The following is a 22,336-nucleotide window of genomic DNA, read 5'->3' as shown; positions in this document are numbered from 1 at the left end:
TGCACTGTGGCAGAACATGTCTACCTGAAATACTTCTTGGATTTTTACTGACCATTGGTTTTACTCTACAAAATTTAATACATAAATAAAAGTCACTCAATTTACAGTCAGTTGAACATCACAATTTGGAGCCTAAATATTGACTTCCCTTGAAAGCAAATTTAAACCTGTCTTTCAGAGCAGGGTAACAGCACTTCATATTATGTAATTTTAAAATATCTTTCAGTATTTTTATTTTTAAATAAACCCTAATTAATTTGATACTATTTTATGCACCCAAAGGCATCAGTTCTAACTATTCATGTAGACACAAATACTTAATTTGTTAACACAGAAGCCACTTCAGGATAATGTTTTCAAACTATTTACTTTAGCTTGCCCTTAACATATGACATAAACTATTTCTTCCTTATAATACCTAACAAAACCCAGAAAAACTAACAGAGTACTCTGAAGGGTAATTATAGTTGAAACTATTAATAATTTTAACACATCAAGTAAAAATGAAAGGATGGCAAACAGATGAATATTCCCAGAGGAATAACAATTGCTGTCATAATCCTTCTACAACTCAATTTTCTTCTCTATTTCAGTTAATTTCTATTTCAGTTAATTTCACACTACCGCTAACCAAGAAGGCAGTACTGTTTTACAATACAGATGTTAAATGACTTTTTCCTAAATTTTACAAGGGAAGAAAACAAGAACAATTAGTCTTTTTTTTCTACACGAACACAGCTACTTCATTCTCCCAAATCCCAACTAAACCAGCAGCATTCACAGAAGTTTTTTCTACCTGATCTACCATAGGAAAATAAAAGGTAGCTGAGGGATGATAACTTTGTGTGGTAAGGTCACCAATGTCTGGGAACAACATGTATCAAAAGACAAAAAGTACAACAGTTTTAAAAAATATTTGGGAAATATGTCTAATGACTTCTGATTGTAAAATGTATTTTTGTGTGCGTAACAAATCAAATGCGCTGCAATGAAAAAACAAACATAATCTCACAAAACCCCGAGATATCTCTCAAACTAAGTCAAACAAAAACTGTAAACCTGGTCTTCAGGAGCATAATCTCTCCCATACTGACTGCATCTTTTAGTAAGACACTATGCACAGTGTAGCCGAGATTTTTGGCTGCCATATCTGGGTTTGTTTTTATTAAAACAAAAATATATAAAATAGTTACGAGAATGAGAAACTTTCACAGATTCCTACTGCTCAGAAGTGGTGCTCTTTTGCACAAGAAAACACCCCAGATTTTTTTTTTCTTTTCTTTAAGTATTTGGAATTAGTTTCACTGGTTGAATCTTTACACAAATTAAAATCCTGACAGGTAAAAGCAGGTACTTTGTTAGATTACTTCTAGCTACAGGCAGATGCATCTACTCCCACAGTGGCTCAGCAGGTGCTTTTCAGCAGCTGGTGCCCTTTACTGGTTTGCCTTTGTAAGTGTTCCCATCAGATTTTCAACCATTTCAGAGGCAGCACTACACAATATACACACACTTGGCAGCTGTGTATAAAATGAAACAGCCTTAACGTTTTATTCAAATCAGATGCAGTCAATGTTACCTCATGTTAATATTAAAAAATGCATTTCCCTATTCATATTTACTATTTGCATGAAAAGGAGCGAACAAAATCCCAAATAACTGTAAGAATATGCAAATCTCCCATGACAGTATCTACTAAATATTTTTCAGCAATTTTTGCTTAGTATATCATCACAGCCATGCTAGTTTAAATAACAGACTAAAAAAAATTAAGTTCTCTATATTCACCAGTACAGATATTCTATTAGACTTTGACCCATATTGTCAATTAATTTTTCTTGTCTTCAAACTTATACTGCCCAAGAAGAGGTAACTCAGATTTTACAGGTCTCTTCAATAAAAAAAGTTGCCCATTACTAGTACTTAGAATAAGCAGAGTACTTATAAATGAGAAGATCTGTTTAAGTTTCAATTACAACTTCACTAATGAAAGGACATTTGAAAATATTATTTTATCTTCACAATAATTTTTGCTTGCTGTATCTACATTTATCAGTGGTTTTTGTGAATGTTTTCATTAATATCAAGCTTTTGAAAATAAAAATGTGTGTAAAAACACAACCCAGACTGACACAACAAAGAGCATATTTATCAGTTTTTCATAGCATCCTTGACACCCTCAACATCTCCAGTGTCTTAAAAGTGGCTTGTTCATGTAACTGTCAAACTTCTAAGATGTTAAAAGGATCTTATATGAGTATGTTAAGATAAGCCAACACCAAAAATAAAGCTATAATATATTATACAATATACTATCCTAATAGTGTTTAGAAACTGATGTTTAAAGAAAAAAAGACAAAAGCCTCGATAATCTTAAAAAGAATAAAAGCACAAGACTACAAAATGTCTTCAACTAAACTTCACATGACACTAGGACAAAGGCAGTGTAAGGCACAAATAATCAGGTCATATTTTAAGCAGCCAATTTTGAGACACTATAAGACAGGGAAAGGCATTAGGTTATAGCTGAATAGCAAGGAGAAACCAACTGGCCAAAAAGAAAAGGATAATTTTTCACCTTTGAGAAAAGTCGTCTGAAAAATCTGTGTAGATGAGCTAAAACAGCACATACTGCAAAGGAAACCTTTATTCCATCTGATTCTAAAAGAATCAAAGTTGCCCAGTGTCAAACCAAAACAAACAAACCTGCTGTGACCCCTACCAAAAGATGAGTTTATGACAGAGGTAGACAGAGAACACTATTCTGGAGTAAGAAAAAGGATACATTACAAGTTGTTGTGTTGGTTGTTTTTTTAAATCAGGGAAACGTACAATCTGAAAACGTGGGTGCAAGTGGTTATCTATGAATTTCTCCAATAATCCTGGTAACCCAAAATTTTAAGAAAGTATCTGCATTACTTCCCCATTCTTACGGGACAATAATGAAAGCCTGTTTTCATTATACTTCTCTGGTGAATATTTTTCCAATTTCTATAAAAATAATCTGCTTTTAAAAGATCACATTACAGTGACTCGATCCATAACATCATACCAAAAATGAAAGTCACATATGAATAGGCCAAGGAGGACATAGTTTGAGCAAATACAGGCTTAGATGTGAGCAGTTATATAATGCCTAGCTCTAAAACTCATGAGCAGCATGATGTATTTGCTTCCTCTACCTTCATTCCTCTCCATCCCAAAAGAGGTGAACTATAGCATTACTTCTACAACGGTGGATTGACACAGATTGTTTCAGTACGTATGGGCTGCTGCTCAGTGAAAGCTGCTTTTTGCTTTTCATAAAATCTGACATGAGATTTGGTTCTTGTCTCTCTCCAATTATTCATCAACTTCCTCTCCTTTTTGCATCCTACATACATTTGTATAAGGGACATAGATCGGCTTGACTATCATTTTTGCATACAGATCTTTTTTTCTTTTTAAAAATAAAGAAGCAAAAATCTGTCAAGCTGAGGGAGGCTTAGGGGAGGTTATATAAAACAGTGGTGATAAGTCTGTTAAAAATCATCTGTTACTTTCAAAATCAACTCTGCATTAGTAGGAAACATATATATACACACACCCCCCCCATAAATGTGTTGTATACTTGTGTGTATATATATATTTTATAAATATATTTAAGATATAAAATTTATGTATTACTGTCTTTTTTATGTCTTTGAGAATGGAAGAAGCATCATGGATTAAGGCAAAGACTTATGTCATACCTGCCTAATGCAGAGATGTTTCAGGGAAAATAGTTTCAATTCCTCTTCCTGTGGTAAAAGACAGGTCCTCTCAAAGACTATAATAGTGCCAAATGCATGTTTTTGCTGAGTCAGAAATCACAGTTTTCAAATGCTGAGGGTTTACCACAATCCTTATTGCCAGGTCACTGCATTTCAAAATGTTATTTTAAAATAACTGTACCAGTTACAAAATAAAATGCTCTGGAGGAAACCCATGAAATGGCTAAGAGATGAACATATCCAATATTGTCTTCAGCTCTTAAGAGCTAGCACACACCTGGGATGTGTATCTTGGGAAAAAAAGCTGTATTATGGGTTTTGTCAGAAAACAAAATGTCAGTCTCTATTTTTTGCTTACTTATTTTTAGAACAGCCTTGATATCACTATCCCTGATGCACTACCCTTTCTTTTTGCATTTTACTATTGCTACTTTAAAAAATAAAATCTTTAGCCTCAGTATATCTCTTCTGAGATAGTTAATTCTTTTCTCTTTCATTTCAGCACTAGCATAAACTCTGATGCTCTAGGAAATGTACTTTATATATTTTGATACAGACTTCAGAGATGCAAAACCACTCTAACTTCAGCAGAAAGTAGATACAGGTGAAACTGTGTTTAGAATTATAATCTCAGATTATTGGACATAATTATCCATCTGTAAAGTATTTCCTGATTACATATATATTTTTTTATTATTTGCCTACTTCATTCCAAATCTTCCCTTTTGGTGTTAGTTTTCAACTTCTCAAACTCATGGCTATTGGAGGGTAGTTGAAATCCCTGATCCTCTCAAGCTTTGCTCCTAAAAACTCTGCCTCACTGGAGGTGGGACATCCATGTGCCATGTTAAATCAAGGAATTCAGACTTTCACATTTCATTCTGGAATTAATTTGAAGTTGTACTACAACATTCGTAAAGCCATGCTATCTGTGCAGTGTACCTGTATTTCAATTACCATATCAAGTCTATTTGATATTACCATATCGAGTCTCTTTCTCTCTTTAAATCATTTAGATACTTTGTTATAAAGGTGTTACCCAAAATAAATCAGGTTAATAATCTGCCATGCAATAAAACCAGTGATTCTGTTGAACAAAAGAACTTTTTACTGGCAAAAGAATATTAGCATTTAAACTAACAGAAAGGTTTTATGAATCCAGAAAAATGCTATGGTATCATCTGTAGCATTAAAGGCTATATCAATAAAGTAAGAATATTTTTCAAAATACTTTCCAAAGATTTATCACAATAGGAATATATTTTCTATTGCTGAAAGGAAAAGACCTATTGAGTATTCCGGAAATCATATAGTGATATCTAAAAACTGGAAAGCCGCAGTCAAGTGAGGCACTTGTTTTAAAAATATTACATTCAGTGAGTTATATTCAAGTACAGCAAGTGTCTTCCAACAGTGAATTAGTAGCCAGCAACAGAGCACATGTTTGCATTTCTCCAACATCAGATTACAGGTAAATTTTAAGACCAGAGTACCGCTTTACAGGTTGCACATCATAGCAACAGACCTTCCTGATGAAGAGTTAATAAACTATTTCTAATAAAAATTTCTTAATGGAAAAGATGATAAATTTACACAAGATCGATAATAAACTACTGTTTTGTCATGAAGCACATCTTTTTATGTGTTTTCAGCCAAAGCAACGGTATTTATTCAGACAATTTAAACAAAACAATGCACAAAAGCCTCAGCTGAGGCTAAGTTAGATATTCAAACAATTTGATGCAGAAATTGTAAATATTGCACCTGGAATTCGAAAATAATGATAAAATACTCATTGACTCACATACTTAAGAAAATTAAGCCAGAACTCATAGGTTTTATCAGCGTAGAGTCTTAACTCCAATATTCTTGTTAACCTGTTACTGCACATATTCTACCTTCTTTGGACCCTCACTCATGAAGTATGAAGACAGACCGCAATTCCTAATATACATTACCAGCTATTAAAAACATTGTGTCTTGACCTACATGGTTTTTTTTCCTTAAGTTGGGACTAATGATTACAGGACTTGTAAATTTTCCTCAGAGAAGTTTTCTAGTATACTTCACTGGCTAAATTACAAGATATCAATAAAATTTAAAATATTTTTCAAAATTATCCAATTCAGTCCAAATATCAATTGCTGTTTGGAAAATATGCAACTGAAGTATACACTAAGATCAAGTTTGGAATAAATGGTCCAACATTCTGGATGTGAAAAATGTAATTTATGCAAAAACATCCATACTTTATTCAGTAGACTTACCTTTTTACGATTCTAAAAACAAGAAAACATTACAGGAAAAAAAGGAATATTGATTTTGTAATAATTCCTTCACATAATGCAGAGAGAAAGAAACCATTTCTTATTTAGACTATTAAGCAGTGCTAGTAAAAGGAAATTGAAATAACGTGAAACAAAGAAATAAATCCTACCCTGAACACCCACTTTAGGTAAAAAGATGAAGTAATTTTTCACCAACAGCAATTTGTTAGATAAAACCTGTTTTCAGAGCCTTGAAGAAGAACTTTCCCTGACCTGAGTTTATGACTTTAAAGGTACATTTATTTGGCAAAAAGGCTGGCGCAAAACTACCTTTATACTAAGTACAAAAATATATTTCACTAATGGTCAAGCTGCATGTCAAGTAGCCAAAGTTATTAAATCTAAGCTTGTGCCTACTCCATTTTTAAAATTCTCATTATTGAAACAAACTAGCTAGCATGCCACTTTTGCAAGTAGTGGTACCATATACTTCTGACTAAACTGGCGTGACCAACCAGCTGCTTATAAGCCATGTGTGCTTGTACTGTGGTGAAAACACAGCTCTCCAAATAATAATAAATGCCAAGAATAACAATTATCTACAAATTGAGTTGGGGGTGGGATTTGCTGCCTTGCAGCACGGCAAGAACCCTTCCCTTTGTGAATCCTTCTGTGGGATGCAGTGCACCCTTCTGCCACTGAATGCCAGAGATGTTCCCGAGCAGCAGCACAGCACCTTCCATTCAAACCACTAGCTCCTGCTCCCAACTCAGCAGGGGTAGGAAATAAAGAGTATGAGATAATCCAGCTGGGTTGGGCTGTGGCAGGAGGTGAAGCAGTTCAGATCATAGTGCAGAAAGGTAAGGGTGACAAAGAAAAAAAGGAACACGAGATAGTAGGAGAGCGCCAATGCCAGCAGTTTTATGACAGATTGTACGGTATGCTTTTACGGCTGATAAATTGTGAAAGGTTGGCCACTCCTGATCTCATATTTGCAGTGCATAATGGGATTAGGTAGGAATGGTAGCTACAAAAATTTGGATCTTTGTCATGAGTTTCATCTTAGCATCTGTATTCTTCCAGGCACTGATTCCATGACACTAGAAAAATCTGCCCGTGGAATAATTTACTTAATCACAAAGTTAAACTCTTTAGAAAAGCTCTGACCCTTTGCAAGGAGGCTCTAACTAAACTAAATACTTACCTTGAAAATACTAGCCATAAGATTTCAGATAATATAGTGCCAGACCTAGCTGAAATGTGTTATTTCTTCATTCTGAAGTGCAACGGAAGATGCATCCTGACTACATTGCCAATCCTATAAATAAGAACCTCATTTTAATGCTTGTGCTAATTTAAGGCATTGCTGCTACCTTTGGTGTTGGTTCATATAACACAAAATGACAAAACTGCTGTCTGTACAAAAGAAACGAATAAAACAATTAGTCTATACATGTTTAAAATGTGGTTAAAATGTGGTTCTTTAGAGGAATACATTTCTCTCATCTCTTCTCAACCTATGTTTACATCAATTTAAGGAAATGAGAAAAATGTAAGTAATCTGAACTAATACTTAAAAACATTTAAAATGAAAGATTACTTCAGTTTACATGATCCAGAGGTTTAACTTTTGGCTAACAGTTCAAAATATATATGAACTCCTTATCATTAACTCAGTTCTGACCTTAAGAGCTTTGAAGATTAAATTTAATAGGGTATTCTGCAATACGCATGTTATACGGCCAAATACTCCACCCAAACTGCTGACAATATGATCAAAATCACATAACTCATGAGAAATAGTCCTTAAAATTAGTTTTTGGCAAATGAAAACATACAGACTAAGAAGAGAATATCCTATGATATTTAAAACACTCTCACATTAATACTCAGTTGGAAGTGAAACATTTCTTGAAAGAATACAAACTAGCCTATTTTCCTCTTTTAAAAGGAAAATTAAAGGTAAATTAAACTTTTTGACAATTTGGTTTCATTACCAGTACTATGTTATGTCTATACCTCACAGATTCCCTTGTAAAGCTCCTTTGTCTGTTAGAAGATAGAGGTGACACAAATGCAAACTAGTAGCTGAATAACAGAATTTTTACCTGCTAGGTAATGTGAATATTAAGTTAAATTATGAAGACTTCTTTTCTTCAGCCTCTGCACTACCACTGATTGCCACCTCTGCTGCCTATTTGAATACTTATGCTACTACCAGCTCCGTTTTCTAAACATGCTTCGTCTGTGAAATGCACGCCATTATATAGCACAGCTTCTCGCTCTGTACATTCCCAGGCCCACGCTTGTCAACGTAACCAATACAAATAATTAGTGAAGATATAACTTTATTTTGTATTTGTACTGGGTCTGGCTGAGCCAGAATTGGTTTTCCTCTGTAGCAGCCCTCATGGTGCTGTGTTTTATGTTGGGAGCTGGCAGGGTGTTGATAGCACACTGGTGTTGTGGCTACTGCTGAGTAGTGCTTACACAGCACCAAGGCTCTTTCTGACATTTTCCCCCCCCACAGGGGGACGGGGTGGGCAAGATCTTGGGAGGGGACACAACCAGGACAGCTGACCCCAACTGACCAAAGGGATATTCCATACCATATGACATCTGCTCAACTATAAAGCTGGGAGAAAGGAGGAAGGGGGTGGGGTCACCCTGGGTCCTCCGAGGCAACCACTACGCATATTGGAGCCCTGCTTCCTGAGAAGGCCCGACATCACCTGTTCATGGGAAGTAGAGAATAAATCTGTTTTCTTTTTTGGTTCTGCGTGTGGACCTTTGCTTCGCTTTGCTTATATTAAAACTGCTTTTGTTTTACCCACAAGGGTTGGTTTTTTTTTTTCCTATTTTCTTTCCCCTCTTTGCCCTGTTGAGAAAAAAAAGGGGAAGGGGGGGGAAGTGATAGAGCGACTTGGTGCGTACCTGGCGTTTAGCCAAGGTCAAACCACCACAGTATTGCTACTATTCTTCTCATGCTCCTTCTTATTGGTCACACTTCATAGTGAGGTTTATTTCCTTTCAGCCTTTGGGAAAAGTGATGCAGTCCAGGTTTTTAACCTTGAATGAGCAAAGGTACCACCGGAAATCTTCAAATCAAGATGTAGGATTCTTTATATTATCAATGGCATATAAATTTCTTTCCCCTAAAAACATATCTACACCAGTCATTAAAAAACTTTCCATACATCAAATCTAAGTAGAAGACCACTTCCCTCTACAAAACAAGAAACTAGGATGTCAGCTGTACAATACTTCTGACTACCTAGCCTCTTCACACTTGGGCAAGGTAATTACCAAGCGAAGAAGAGTCCAGAAGACCTAGGAAATCTTCTAATTGTACAAAAATTGCTGTACTCTGTTCCTAAAGCAATGATCTGTATGTCCCACAGCTGTCCCTCAAGTTTCAAAGAGGGCAGGTGTTTAGAAAAGGTCAACATCTTCTATAGTGCGAACCCATTTTTACTTCTGCCATCTAGCCACAGCTTCTCTCAGCAAGCAAAAGAAAGCTAGACCTTACAGAACTGAGCCTGTTATCCCCAAAAAAGTATATCGCAAATAAAGGGGATCACTGTCTTTTATCATTATTATGTAGGCAAAGTAGCTCTGGAGAGGTTACCAGCAGTTTGTAACAGCTGACCTCTCCCCAGCAGGCTGACACCCTACAGCTGTAGGAGTTGAGGGAGGACACCCATCCCCACTGAACTGAGCACCCGGGGCTCCTAACCTGCCTCACCTTCTCCTCCTCACAGTGGCTCTGTGGCAAATGAGAATTTAAGAACTTAGGCCTGAAAGTAAGTCAGTAAAACTATTCTTATTAAGTACAAAAGTGATCTATTTCCTGGATGTAAAAAGATAATTTTACAAGGAGAAACACCTTAGAAAATCCAAAGTATTTGTTTCTTTGAATACTGGGACTAACAAATGTTAGTACCTGAGGCAGGGAAACACAGCCAGAGCTGGCTCTCGGCAAAGCAAGAAACCCACCAAAGTGTAACAGAAATGGAACTGCTTAAATGAAGAACAGATGAAAACTAAACGAATAAACTAAAAGGAAGAAGAATATTTATAATTTTGAAAACCATCAGGATTTTCTCCATAAAACAGCAAGCACTTGGAGAGCTATGATAAATACCCTTGTAACAGCAACAACAGACGGTTTGGTTGTTCTGTGCTTTTTTCCCCTGGGGATCTTTATTATTATGGGTTGCATGCATACTGACTTGTTAAACAGAATGGGTTCTTTAATCTAGATGTTTAGACTAACTCAATGTCTTACATCAAAACCCTACCACTAATGGCATCTCATAATAGTCAATAGTAGCAAAACTCTCAACTTCCTCATGTGCCTTTAGATGCTGCTATGAACCATCTACAGCTACGTTTACTGTCAGCTCTCCTCTTGTCCATCTGTTTATATTTTTGATAATCCTGCAAACATCTTACAGAGATATGAGAGCTATCTTAAAAGCACCTAGATATGATAGGTAGAAAGCTAAAAAAAATTTGCTGCTTTTGCTTACACTAGTTCACCAAAAAGAATAAAACATATTGACAGAAAAACTTCGTGCCCTCTAAATTGACTAAAGTTAATTGGCAAAAATTTTAAGCACCAACCAAGATTTTATGAGCTTAAGAGATCTAGAACAGCCATAAAGAGAAAGCAAAACAAAATTCTGCCCTAACCAAGATACTTATGTCTTGACCAGGTATGTCTTGAACACCACATACACTGGCAATTTCAGCCTCTTTACCTCATTGTGAAAAAGGTGCTATTCAACAAGATTCGAATCTATAAGTGTCGCTAATGGAAATGGGAATCTGACAAGTCCTGCAGGTGTTCAAACTATTCATAAATTTGTCATCTTTTGTTGCAAAGTGATATGAAAGCTGGGGGTGGGAATTAAATACATAGGTGTTCAAACATTCAAAATTGTATTTGCTATCAACACTCCTAGTTGATATCCTGTAATAAAAAACATATGGAAGAGTAAAGTTCTGAAGAAGATTGCTTCTATTTCAGAATTTCACTGTAAAACTGAAAAGTGTACCTCTTGACGATACACAATCTATAAAGGAGACAAATTATTTGTGAAATTTGTATAACCGATACATTTTGTAATATTTATTTTAAACATTACATGTATAAAAATCTGCAAACCATTTTTTTTAGATATTTATTTTTCTCTCTGAACTATATTTTTTCTGAAACAAGTTATATCTATTGAAATATTGGTACTTCTTGCAAAAAGTTTACAGATTAGTAGGTGGTATTCAGCTTAGTAGAAAGACATTTCATTGCAAAAAGCTGTCATGCTGAAAATTGTCATATAAAGTGTTGCATTTTATAGCTGCAGTGGCTCAACTTTTCTATCTAGTTAAGCTGTCACTCACTTTGTAAACATGATATTACGTACTGTCACCCAAGCATAAAAGAACAGATTCAGATTCTAAAATTAAACCGTCTTCTGTTTTAAAAGAGCTAAATCTTTATGTAAGACATAATCTCTACTCAGAACCCCAATAAAGTGTTCTGGGTAACTGTATTAGATTTATATTCTCATTTCCTGTTTTCCCACAGGGAAAAAAGTGGGAAATATTTTTCCATGTTGTATGCTGCTGAAGAGCTAAGAAACATAAAACCTTCATCAAATGTACATACAGTTTGTTCTTTATGTCCCTGTTCAAATCAGTAGCAAACTTTCCATTCATCAACAGATTTGACATATACAATGAGGAGTGAGCAGGTACACGTGATAAGAGTACTGCAAGTTCTAGACTGTAAATACCAACAACAAACTTAGTTCCCTTACCTCAGCTTCACCATTTTAAATCAGTAAAGGTTAAAATGTTTGCTTTACTTGCATTTTTCCTCTCTGCCCTCTATTTTCTATCATCAAAGTTTTGCTAATAATAATTTTCTGCCTTCTGCCTAACGAAGCACTATTTCAGGTTTTACACCCATACAGTCTATAACACCATAACTCAATACCGCCACAACTGCATTGTACTTACTCTAAGACTAGGCTGATGGATTGCAAAATATTGCTGTGCAGTCACAAGCCAACCTCCTGTACAAGTCAAGATACAGAAGCTAGGGTTCACTTCTCCATGTTGTCTCCAGAAACAGAACAGAATCACCATAATATTTTATTTTCATTTTAGTGATTCAGATCACAGCTCAAAACCATAAACAACTGAACAGGTAATGCCAAAGGAATTGAGAATTGCAGCTCATGAACAAGAAGTTTAGAGCAGGAATTTCTTGAATCTGAGTCATCATGAAAGGAATACTCTTCCAAATCAGTAGCGAAGAAACTAACTGGCTGCATTTACACATCACATATCACAGTATTAATTGGTAACCTTTTTCAGTTAGATTTTTGTAATACAAAGTAAAAACTAATTTGATATCTCTAAAATGGTTTACTCACCTCATCTAAGTCTTTAATATAAACAATTTTCTCTTCAATACCAATAGGCATTGGTTCACTATGGGGGATCTTCACCTCTTCATACATTTTGTTGTTTTCTCTCTGAACTGCCTCTGGTAAGAACACCTAAAACAGTATTACAGGATAATTAATTGAAAGTATGAAACCAGAAAGTGTCATTACATATAACCCACTTTGAAAAATGGTTTGTCACTTTTCTTCAAAAAATAAATGAAAAACAAAAGCAATTCTCACTGATTCATTTTATAGATAGCACTGAACTCCTAAAATGGAAAATAATCAGTTTTACTAGTCAGAAAATAGTCCCAAAAAGACAAAAAAGATAACTTCATTTTATTGAATTTCAAAAGCCATTAAGTCTAGAATTTCATAAAGGATTCATTTTGTTAAAGTCAATTCAATGGTTTCCAAAAGATAGAAAGAGAAAAAATAGTATTTTAATGATTTAAGTGACCCTAGAAATTAAAAAAAATGTATTAGTTGAGAATGAGATTATTTCTTCTAGAGTCAAAATAAAAACAGAATACATGAAAGTGTTTAAAACCCTCTGCAAAGAAGCACTGCTTCATACATTAGCCTCTGATAAGGAGGAGAATCCGTAATGGAACACAGAACCCCGCTGCACATTACTCACTGGGAAAGATGTACTGTTCAAGAAGGGTCATGCACAAACACGTACCTTTGCACCCCCAATGAATGCTGATGTTTTCATAGCTTCAGCTCGGGAATCATAAACATGCGGATAATGAATTTTTTCGAAGTCCATCTCTCTCTGTCTGCCTAGGACTGGCATACTTCTAGCATTCAAAAGTGCTAGTTCTCTGTGAGCAGAAAAATAACTGCAATAATTCTGCCCATTTTAGGCAGCCATCACAAAACTGAATGTGGTATATTAAAATCAGAGCAAGAGTTGTGGAAATTTAAGGAAAAAAACACCTCATAAAATAATCAACAAAGGAATTTTACAGCGTTATTCTCTGGCATCAGTTAAACCAAGTCCTTACAACACACTGTTTAGATAAAAATCAGAAGTGCAATCCAGTAAGTGCAAGGATTTCCTAAATGCAGTTTTGCCTCTTTTTGAGCAATACAACAACATGTATTCACAGTTAGATACCAGTCCCACTATATTTTTCTCAATACGAAATACAGCAGCTTATTTGCTCCTTACCCTCCCCTACTACTCCCACTACCTTTAGCTGACAACATGGAAAATATTACCCATTAACCTTGAGAAGAAATAAAGAAAGATAGTTCTGATAGATGTAGTACAGACTTAATAAATCTTAAGCAAGTAGTGTGCGTACAGGAACTAAGAAAGATAGTCTACCCCTCTAATATGCATCTCCAGCCCACATAGAGGTGACCAAGATGATTCTCATTAAGCAGATCACTGCTTTCTTTCCCTGAAAATTAGGTTTTCATATTAAAAAGAATTCTACACTTTTATTGAAACGTGACTTGAAGTCAGAATCACCTAAGCACCAAAGCAAAGTAAGAGAGAATAAGCTATTATGATATGTTGAAGTAGTAATTACAACATCAGCATTTCTCAACTCTTGGTATTTATTACCTTTGCATCCGCAGCTCTTTGGGATCAAAGCACATTAGTCCTTCTCCAGAAACTTCTCCATCTTCCCCAGCTTGTTTTTCTTTTCTGGCATGTCGCTTTTCTTCACGACGATATTGTTTCATTAACAGCTTTTCTTGTTCAGACTGAATTGTAACTTGACAACCATAATTGGGCTTAGTGTTTTCTCCTATAAACTTCTTGCACTGTTCTGCAATATGATAACAGGTATGTATCTCTAAGTACTGGATTCCATCTCTGTTTTCCCCAGTTTTCTTCTAAAGGTTTGTTTTCTGAGGTTTGGGTTTTGGGGTTTTTTTGGGGGGGTGGCATGTGTGTTTAAAGATAGTTTAGCTTTATGTAGATGACTGTGCAGCAGTTGGTTTCAAGAAATCTAAAAGAAGTACCAGCTCATGTCCCAAATTTAGGACGTTTAAAGTTACCATTATTAAGCAAACAAAATTCTTCATCCCAAAGCAAGAGGATGGGCTAGCAGCAAGAGGAAGGACTTTCTTACTTTTCCATATTTATAACTTCATCAACAGTGGAAATGCCATTTATCTCTCCTCTTACATATACACACTGATGAACAGAATGGTGTGAAAACAGACTAAACGGGCTATTTTTTTTAAACAGCCTCTTCACCTAAGAATCAGTGTATGTTTACTAGATAACATGATTGTATTGAAAGCATACTCATAATGTAATTTCCCTAAACAAGTGAGAATGAAATCCTATTCTATACAACCACAAGGACTCCTTCCCTTTATGTGAATAACCAGCAGGATTGAATCAAGGTGAATTAGAACCACAGAGCAATTACAGTAAACAATTAATCTAGGGGAGCAGGGAACCTGAAAAAGCCCAGTCACATTTGCCCTTCCAAGGCCATTACTGACCAAAACCGAAGACCAAACCAAGTTGTTTATATGTAATGCAGATTTGTTTCGGTTTTAACTATATCAGTGCTTTTAAACTTCTATTTTCAAAGTTCTGCAAACATTATTAGTTTACGTATGTTTGACTTTTATATACTTAATTCAATTATGTTTCATATGTACTTTTGCAGTTAAACTCTGAAGCTGAAAACTTGAAAACTTCTTTTCATCAAATAACCCACTTGACTGATGTTTTGAACATTTTGTGTCGCTTAGTTTTCACCTACAGTAAGAGTGAAACTCCTACATCTCATACCATGCATACTGGATTAGGTGACTATAACTTGTTAAATAGCATTGAAAAAAATCTAATAAACTGTCAAAATGTCCCCATTAATACCATCATGTGTGTAGCCTTAACCCTCTCTTTCTTGTATTGAAAGGGGGCGACAATGGATGCAATTTCCTGACTAAATTTAATTCAGACTGAACACACCAGAGCAAAGAACTGTTACTTGATTTGTCTGATAAGCACAACAATCACCTTTACTGCCATGGAAGTAAATTACATAAGAAATAGTCGAATAGTACAGCATGCTACAAAAATGCAGTATATGTACAGTTCCTTGACTTGTGCTTACTTTCTCAAGACAAAAATTACTCAAAGTTGACTCAATTCCTGCAGACACAAATTATTCCCTTCCGCAAATGCAATTCTGGAAAGATAAAACTTCAAACCCCATTAGAAATACCACTTTGATCAACTTAAAGAAAAAAGACTTATTAAAATTAATAAACTGAACTTGGGACAGAGCATCTTCAATCTCATATCAAATATCATTGATGACTTTACCACAGTCAAAGAAGGGTTCTCTCATCACTGAAAAAAGCATACAGTCAGTAATGCCTTCCTATTGTTTCAAAAGCACAACACTGAAAATATTCTTCCTCCACATTCTAGCAGAAATTACCCAGATAGCTTTTACTGATGCCATAATGAAGAATAAATTCATAAAAGCTTCCAAAATACTGCTTCTGCTAAGTGAAAAGAAAGTATTTGTGTAACTAAGATCTGCCCATAGGACAAAAACTATAATAGTTCAGTTTTGACTGAATGGTTTGGGGTTTTTTTATTTGATTATTTGACAAGGGAAAAAGCACCAAGAGACAAAACCTTGTTATACTGATAGCAAGACATTCCACTTTGAAATCATGAACAGATAAAACTAACAGTTGTTCTGATGAGTTTAGACTAACCATCAGCACAATAGGAGGGGAACTTCTAAACACTTGCTTATATAACATTTAAGATAAACATAATAAAAAAGGGTTATTTGCGTTTTAAAATTATCATGAGGATATGTAAGTCCACCATTACTAGTTTTATTCACATTTTTCTAACTCTGTATGCTCTGAACATGCAGTGGGCTGCATGGTGCTATGTACATGTAAGATTTATCCCAAATCACAACCTATTCACAATCAGATTTACTTTTGTCAGAGAAGAAAGTCAGACTTGTTTTTCAACAGCAATTTTTAAAACAGATTTTAAAAGAATTACTCTGTGCATGCAATTTATCTCATAAAAACAAAAACCCCAGTATAAAACCTGGCCTCCACTTTTTCCTGTTGCTTATCCATCCTTAAGCTTAACTTTATTTTCTTCAAAAGTGGTTGTTACTGTGCTTTTTTCTCCCCAAGACCTACGTTTGATGATAGTACTGAAGTAGAGAGTAAGCAGGAAAGCAGATGAGGAATAACCAATGATCAATTTATTTCCAGAGTAATCCATTAAAATTGAAAAAGAGCAACAGTTAATACATTTAAAAATTACACATGCCCATAGTCAGTTGAAAAGTAAATAAATATATGCAATCTATATTTGTTTCCTCTGTATAACCAGACCACGGTCCACTCCACTCCTATTTTTTTTTTGCTTGCTTATTAAATACACATAGACAGTAGAGTTGTTTGAAATGTAACTGAACAGTTAGGAAACTTTTTATCTGGTTGCTTACCTTGCAGAGTCTGGAACCTGTTATCATTTGGACAAGTCAAAGATCTTTCCAGAATCAGAGATCTGTTCTGCAGGAGTTTCTCTATGAGTTCAAAACCTTCAGGGCCTAGCAGTTCAAATAACTACAAAGAAAACAAAGTCAAAAGTCATTATCCAAATTAATGTAAATTTATGAATAGGACTGCAATATTTCCATCCCTAGCAACAGCATATCTGTTGACAATAGATTTAAACAAATTAATGAACTTCGACTCCAAGTAATTCAACCCAAAAGGTATCATTGCTAGTATTCAAACAGATTCTCTATTACAAAAAGGGAAAATTACAGGAAGTTTTCAGCTAGAAATACACAATATCTATGAATTTTTGTCTATTAAGTAAAACTCCATTTCTCTTAGAGATTCTTGCACAGAATTTAACTGTTTTCGAGACTAAACTTTGTGTTTCTTTCTTTATGGTTATTTACATAATCTATGCTGCAAAATTATTCCTCCACAATCTAAGCAGATAAATCAAGAGAATGAATGCTTTCTCATAAAAGTCAGATAAATAGGAAGTTATTCTTGTTACAGTGAACAAGAGATATAGCCTACTGCATTTTCACAGTCACGTCCTACCAAAAAAAAAAAAAATAATCAGATGTAGAGTACAGCAGTAATTTGAAGAAACAATTAAGTTGATTAATATCAACTTCAGTCTATACTACTTGCACATATAATGTTGTGTGTGTGTGAGCGTGTGCAATTCAAACACATGATGTAGGTGATGTACACCAGAACAGAATTCCATACAAATAAGCACTATTTTGGCCCAATGATTCTCTTACTCAGATGATTCTCTTGCAGCAGGTTAGATAAACACAATTGCCTATTTAAATTTCCCTTTTCCACGTAATACTGTTTTTTAATGGAAAAAACCCCACCCAAAAAATAAAAGCACTTCCCTGCCCATCTTATCTATAATTATTTTCTCAAAAATCAAAGCATTACAGTAGAGCAGTAAGTTAATCAGAAGCCATTCTTGATTTCTAATACTGCTTAAAACAATTTTTCTCCATTTTTTTCAATTTCCAAAAAAGGAAAACAGGGCAGTTTCTCCTTAGTGTTCTTTAACTTTGCTGCTAATATTATTCATAAAACTTCAGGAATCAGGTAAGAATAAAAGTTTTGATGCACTTTGATATGATGTTCTACAAAAGAGTAAGACTTCAGCACTGTAGGATCCAAGTATTTCTGTTCTGACTATAAAAAGGAAAGAGAGGTCTCTTACTGTCCTGTATTTAATTTGCCAACTCCTTAACAGAGTTTTTCTGTGGCTGTCTGTGACTACTGCCCTCTGGGAACACCTTGAAATAACTTTATGCTGCCTCTTTATCTATTTGCAAAATTTTGAACAGTGCCAAGGGCATCAGATCAATGACCTCTTTTCAGGCCAACCTGTACTTCATAATATAAGATGTCATTTAAAAATTAAAAAAAGAAAAAAAAAAGTGTTACTCCCGGCCCTCTGGATTTCTATGAAAAACACAACGTTTGTGCAAATTAGTAGTGATGGCAGATTTTGCAAAGACCATGAAATAACAGCTCTGAAATGTTTAAAGTGTTGTATTTCTTTCATTAGAGTAACCAGTGATGGCAAATTGGAGAAGCAGTCTGACAAAAAAAAAAAAAAGCAGCAATAAATGTGGACAAATAGAAAATTCTATACTTGGATAGAAGGAATTACGAAAGTACAGGACAGGGAACTGCTGGCTAGACATCAGTTCTGCTGTGAAGGATCTCAAGCTATGATGGATTTCTTTTTATCCAGCCTTCACTAACAATGATCATTAATTCTTGTCTTTTACATAGCTATTCACTGTCACTTTACTGTCACATTTTAGCCAATATTATCTAAAGATATAAGAACCTCATTTTTATATTTCAAAAGAAAGTGGCAAATTAGTACTGGTAAATTTGAGGAGTAGGTATTTTCCAAGGGTAAATGCTTAAGGCAGGGAGGGAAAAATACAACAAGAAGTATTTGTAATAGCTTAATTGTATAAAGAACTGAATACAAGCTTGTCTCAACTTTGCTAATGTCCTGTTGACTGTGGAATACCAGCAAGACAGAGAAATAAAATGCTTTCAATTCAACCAGATCTGGGCTTAAACACTAGCTTTTCATCAAGGCATCACACACAATGTAAGCATATTCAGACTTACCATGTTGCCCTCCAAAAACCCCCAAATCAAAACAAACACATACCAACATGCCATCACCCCCAGAAGGCGAACAACATGTTAGCCTTAAAACATCCAATGTAGACCTTCAGCTCTGCATAGGACTCCAAAGCATCTCTATCACTGGAAGCTGTTAAGAACGAGCTAGAAAAGCATCAATCAGAAAAGATGGGTTTTGCCAGAGAAACAGATGACACTGCTTTTCTGGAACAAGAAGATATTTTTCTATTTCTAATTTCCCAGTATATTCTGAAACAAAAATCATACGCATCAAAACTATTTCAACCAATTAGAACAGCAGAGCCATACAAACAGCAGTACGTTATGCATTTTACTTCATGGTCAGAGATCATGAAGTAAAAACAGTATCACTTACACCATCCCCAGTGAGCTAGGGGTTCAAAAGAAGAATACCAAGGTGAAACTGCATATTCTACTCTCCAAGGTAAAACCATGTATCCTATTCTCCAGACAGCCTACCAGTCAAAGATAACTGAACTCATACAGTATTACATGACAGAGTCTGCAATGCTCATGAGGTAAAAGTCACTCCATTTTGCCTTCTTGATCAGTGGACAGCATGGTATTCATTTGCTACCATCAGTTTGAGAACTGTCTGTATCACCTAAATAATCTTACTGCTGTCTGAAAAGGAAAGAGGCTTTCAGAACATTTTAAACAGCTAAGACAGACTAAGTTCATTGTTCAAGAAAGAGAGGAAAAAGCTAAAGAATACAGAAGACCAGAAGCAATGACCTGTTCTTATTGACATCCCCCACGAGAAGCCTGCCAGAGATCATGGGTGGAAAACAACCACTGAGAGCTAAACCAAGACAGAATGAGAAGTGCTGACAGATGGAGAATAAGTTAAAAAGCAAAATCTGTCACCACCTACCACTGATGGTAGAAATGGTGACAATGGTAGAAAAAGTTTGCAAAGAGCTGAAATAACTAAACTTAAGGACTTGTAAGACCATTATGTTATTAATAATCAGATTTGTTCATACTACAGAAGTAAACCACTGCTTCCTAATTAAGGTATTAAGAACTACCACAGAATGCTGTTGTTTCAAAGTGCAATTCTTTATCTTCTCATTTGTTTAGACTTCCAAAAATATACCAGGGTCCATTCAGAAGGCCGCCTACCATTTCAGAAAAACTTTGACATTCGTTGGGAGTTTTAAGCCTGATTTTCAAAATAACAAATTAAACAACCTAAACTTCTATAACAATAGACACCCTATGGTAACTTATGAAAACCAGTATGAGTTGGAGAGAAAACCACTTGCTGGTATCCAACTTCAATAAAGTGAATGCTGAGTCTGACATCTTCAGAAATAACATAAAATTTGCTTTCTTAAAAAAACTTTCCACTGTAAGAATTACATTTTTAATATTAATAATCACACTACCCAAATAATCCTGATCAAAATTTAGAGTAAACATGAGTTAAAACAAAACGCCACACAGTTTATCTTATTCAAAAGAGGTGCCAAAGTTTGTACAAAGTAACGACTTCACTACTGCTATCAATCTTACACTGGGAAGCACTTACACATTATAGTGATGGCTTGACTGTATAAATCAAAGAGCAGGAAAAAGAAAATTAGGAGCTGTGTTGAACTGCCTTATGCCTACTAGGAGAAATGAAGCCCTAAGGCACAGTAAACATCTGATCAAGAAATAAAGCGGTTTTCTTTTGCCAGGACTTATCTTTCCTATAGTAATTTTATTTTTTGATAGCATAAGTTTAAGTTACCAACATAGGCTGGAGTGGCTGAACCAGCTGTAAAAGAGCAAAATCCACAACACCTTCCAATACCTACTAAATGCTGATGCAGTCCTGACTACTGCAGTTCAGCCTCATGCCTGGATGTTCAGCTGGAGGCACAATGCTGAAGTGACTGCTTACTAAAGTTGCTTTGCCTGTTGATTTACAAATTACAAACATATTGTCACAGGAGGCTGTGTCATTTTCTAATGCACAGAACAGGATTCCTCATGATGATGTTGAAGGTGATTGGTATTGAAGGTATGTCCATAAAGAATCAAACTCCACAAACAGTAGTGAAGGAAAAACAAAGTAACAATTTATGTAAAATGGAAAGCTTAAGAAAGTTATAAGACAAGTGTCAATCCTATCTACCCTTAAGCCTCTCCAAGTGATGAAGCACTAACCTCCAGTGAGCTACATTGCTCCTTTGAACAAGTATCAAGTGTAAGATGCACAGAAACTCCTAATATTCACTACAGAACAGGAGAAGTTCTCCAGAAGTTTTACACTGTTGAGAAAATAATTTCAGATATTACATTTTGCTTCTAAACATTTTGCTTCCTGTTCTAGAGAAGAAAAGGCAAATTGAAAAACTGTGATGCACTCCTAGCAATTTACGTATCTTAAGAGGCTAATTATTATGTTTCATTCCAAATGAAATGCTTTACATTAATCAAACCCAGGAGTTAGCAGGGTCATATCCAATCCAACAGTCCGCGGGATGAAATTTCTAGCATTCAAATGCCAACTAGAAGCAAAGAATTTTAGAAGGACAGCAAGGCTGGGGACCATGTTGATGACTGTCTAATGGTAACTTTTAATGAAGAAACTACCAGAGGAACAGAAGTTCTTGGAAATATTCTCAACACTTTCCTAGCATCATACTTATTTCTAACATACTGAGCTTCTGTCACTCATCTCAAGTGCTCATTCCAACAAGGGGATAACATGGAAATTTATGCCTGAAATAAAGATGGTGCAGGTTTGAATGGCACACACATGTTCCTGGCACTTGAGCCTGTAACTGGAATGCTGGTAATGACTTCAGGTGGCTGGTGGAAAAACATTACTGTGTAACATTGCATGTAAAAATTTGTCCTGGGTTTGGCTAGGATAGGGTTAATTTTCATAAATCTATTTCACAGGTGACCTGAACTTGTCAAGGGGATAGCAAGGGGATATTCAACACCTGCTGACCTTATGCTCAGTATATAACTGGAGGTGCTGGCCAGGGGTGGGGGGGTGATTGTGGCTTGGAAAGGGGCTGAGCATGGTGTACCAAGTGATGAGAAATTGCATTGTGCATCACTTGCTTTATATATTACTTCATTAGTATTATTGTTGTTGTTACAGTTTTCTTCTCTCCTTGTGCTGTTTTGTTAAACTGTCCTA

The 22,336-nt window shown here is 35.3% G+C and overlaps 1 protein-coding gene across 11 annotated transcripts in view; it reads right to left on the bottom strand.

Annotated features, from left to right (window-relative positions):
• The window catches only part of ASCC3 (activating signal cointegrator 1 complex subunit 3), a 288,767-nt gene that overhangs the window by 220,205 nt on the left and 46,226 nt on the right, over nt 1-22,336 (bottom strand). For all 11 annotated transcript variants that reach the window (XM_074819461.1, XM_074819462.1, XM_074819465.1 and 8 more), the window contains 4 exons: nt 16,950-17,070; nt 14,057-14,264; nt 13,163-13,304; nt 12,463-12,588 (listed from right to left, as the gene is read on the bottom strand). In XM_074819461.1, the coding sequence (XP_074675562.1) occupies nt 12,463-12,588; nt 13,163-13,304; nt 14,057-14,264; nt 16,950-17,070 (597 nt within the window). The remainder of the gene's footprint in view (nt 1-12,462; nt 12,589-13,162; nt 13,305-14,056; nt 14,265-16,949; nt 17,071-22,336) is intronic.

This window comes from Strix aluco, chromosome 3 (assembly GCF_031877795.1).
Source record: "Strix aluco isolate bStrAlu1 chromosome 3, bStrAlu1.hap1, whole genome shotgun sequence".
NCBI lineage: Eukaryota > Metazoa > Chordata > Aves > Strigiformes > Strigidae > Strix > Strix aluco.
Note: the sequence above shows the minus strand (reverse complement) of the source record. Positions and strands in the feature narration are given on the sequence as shown.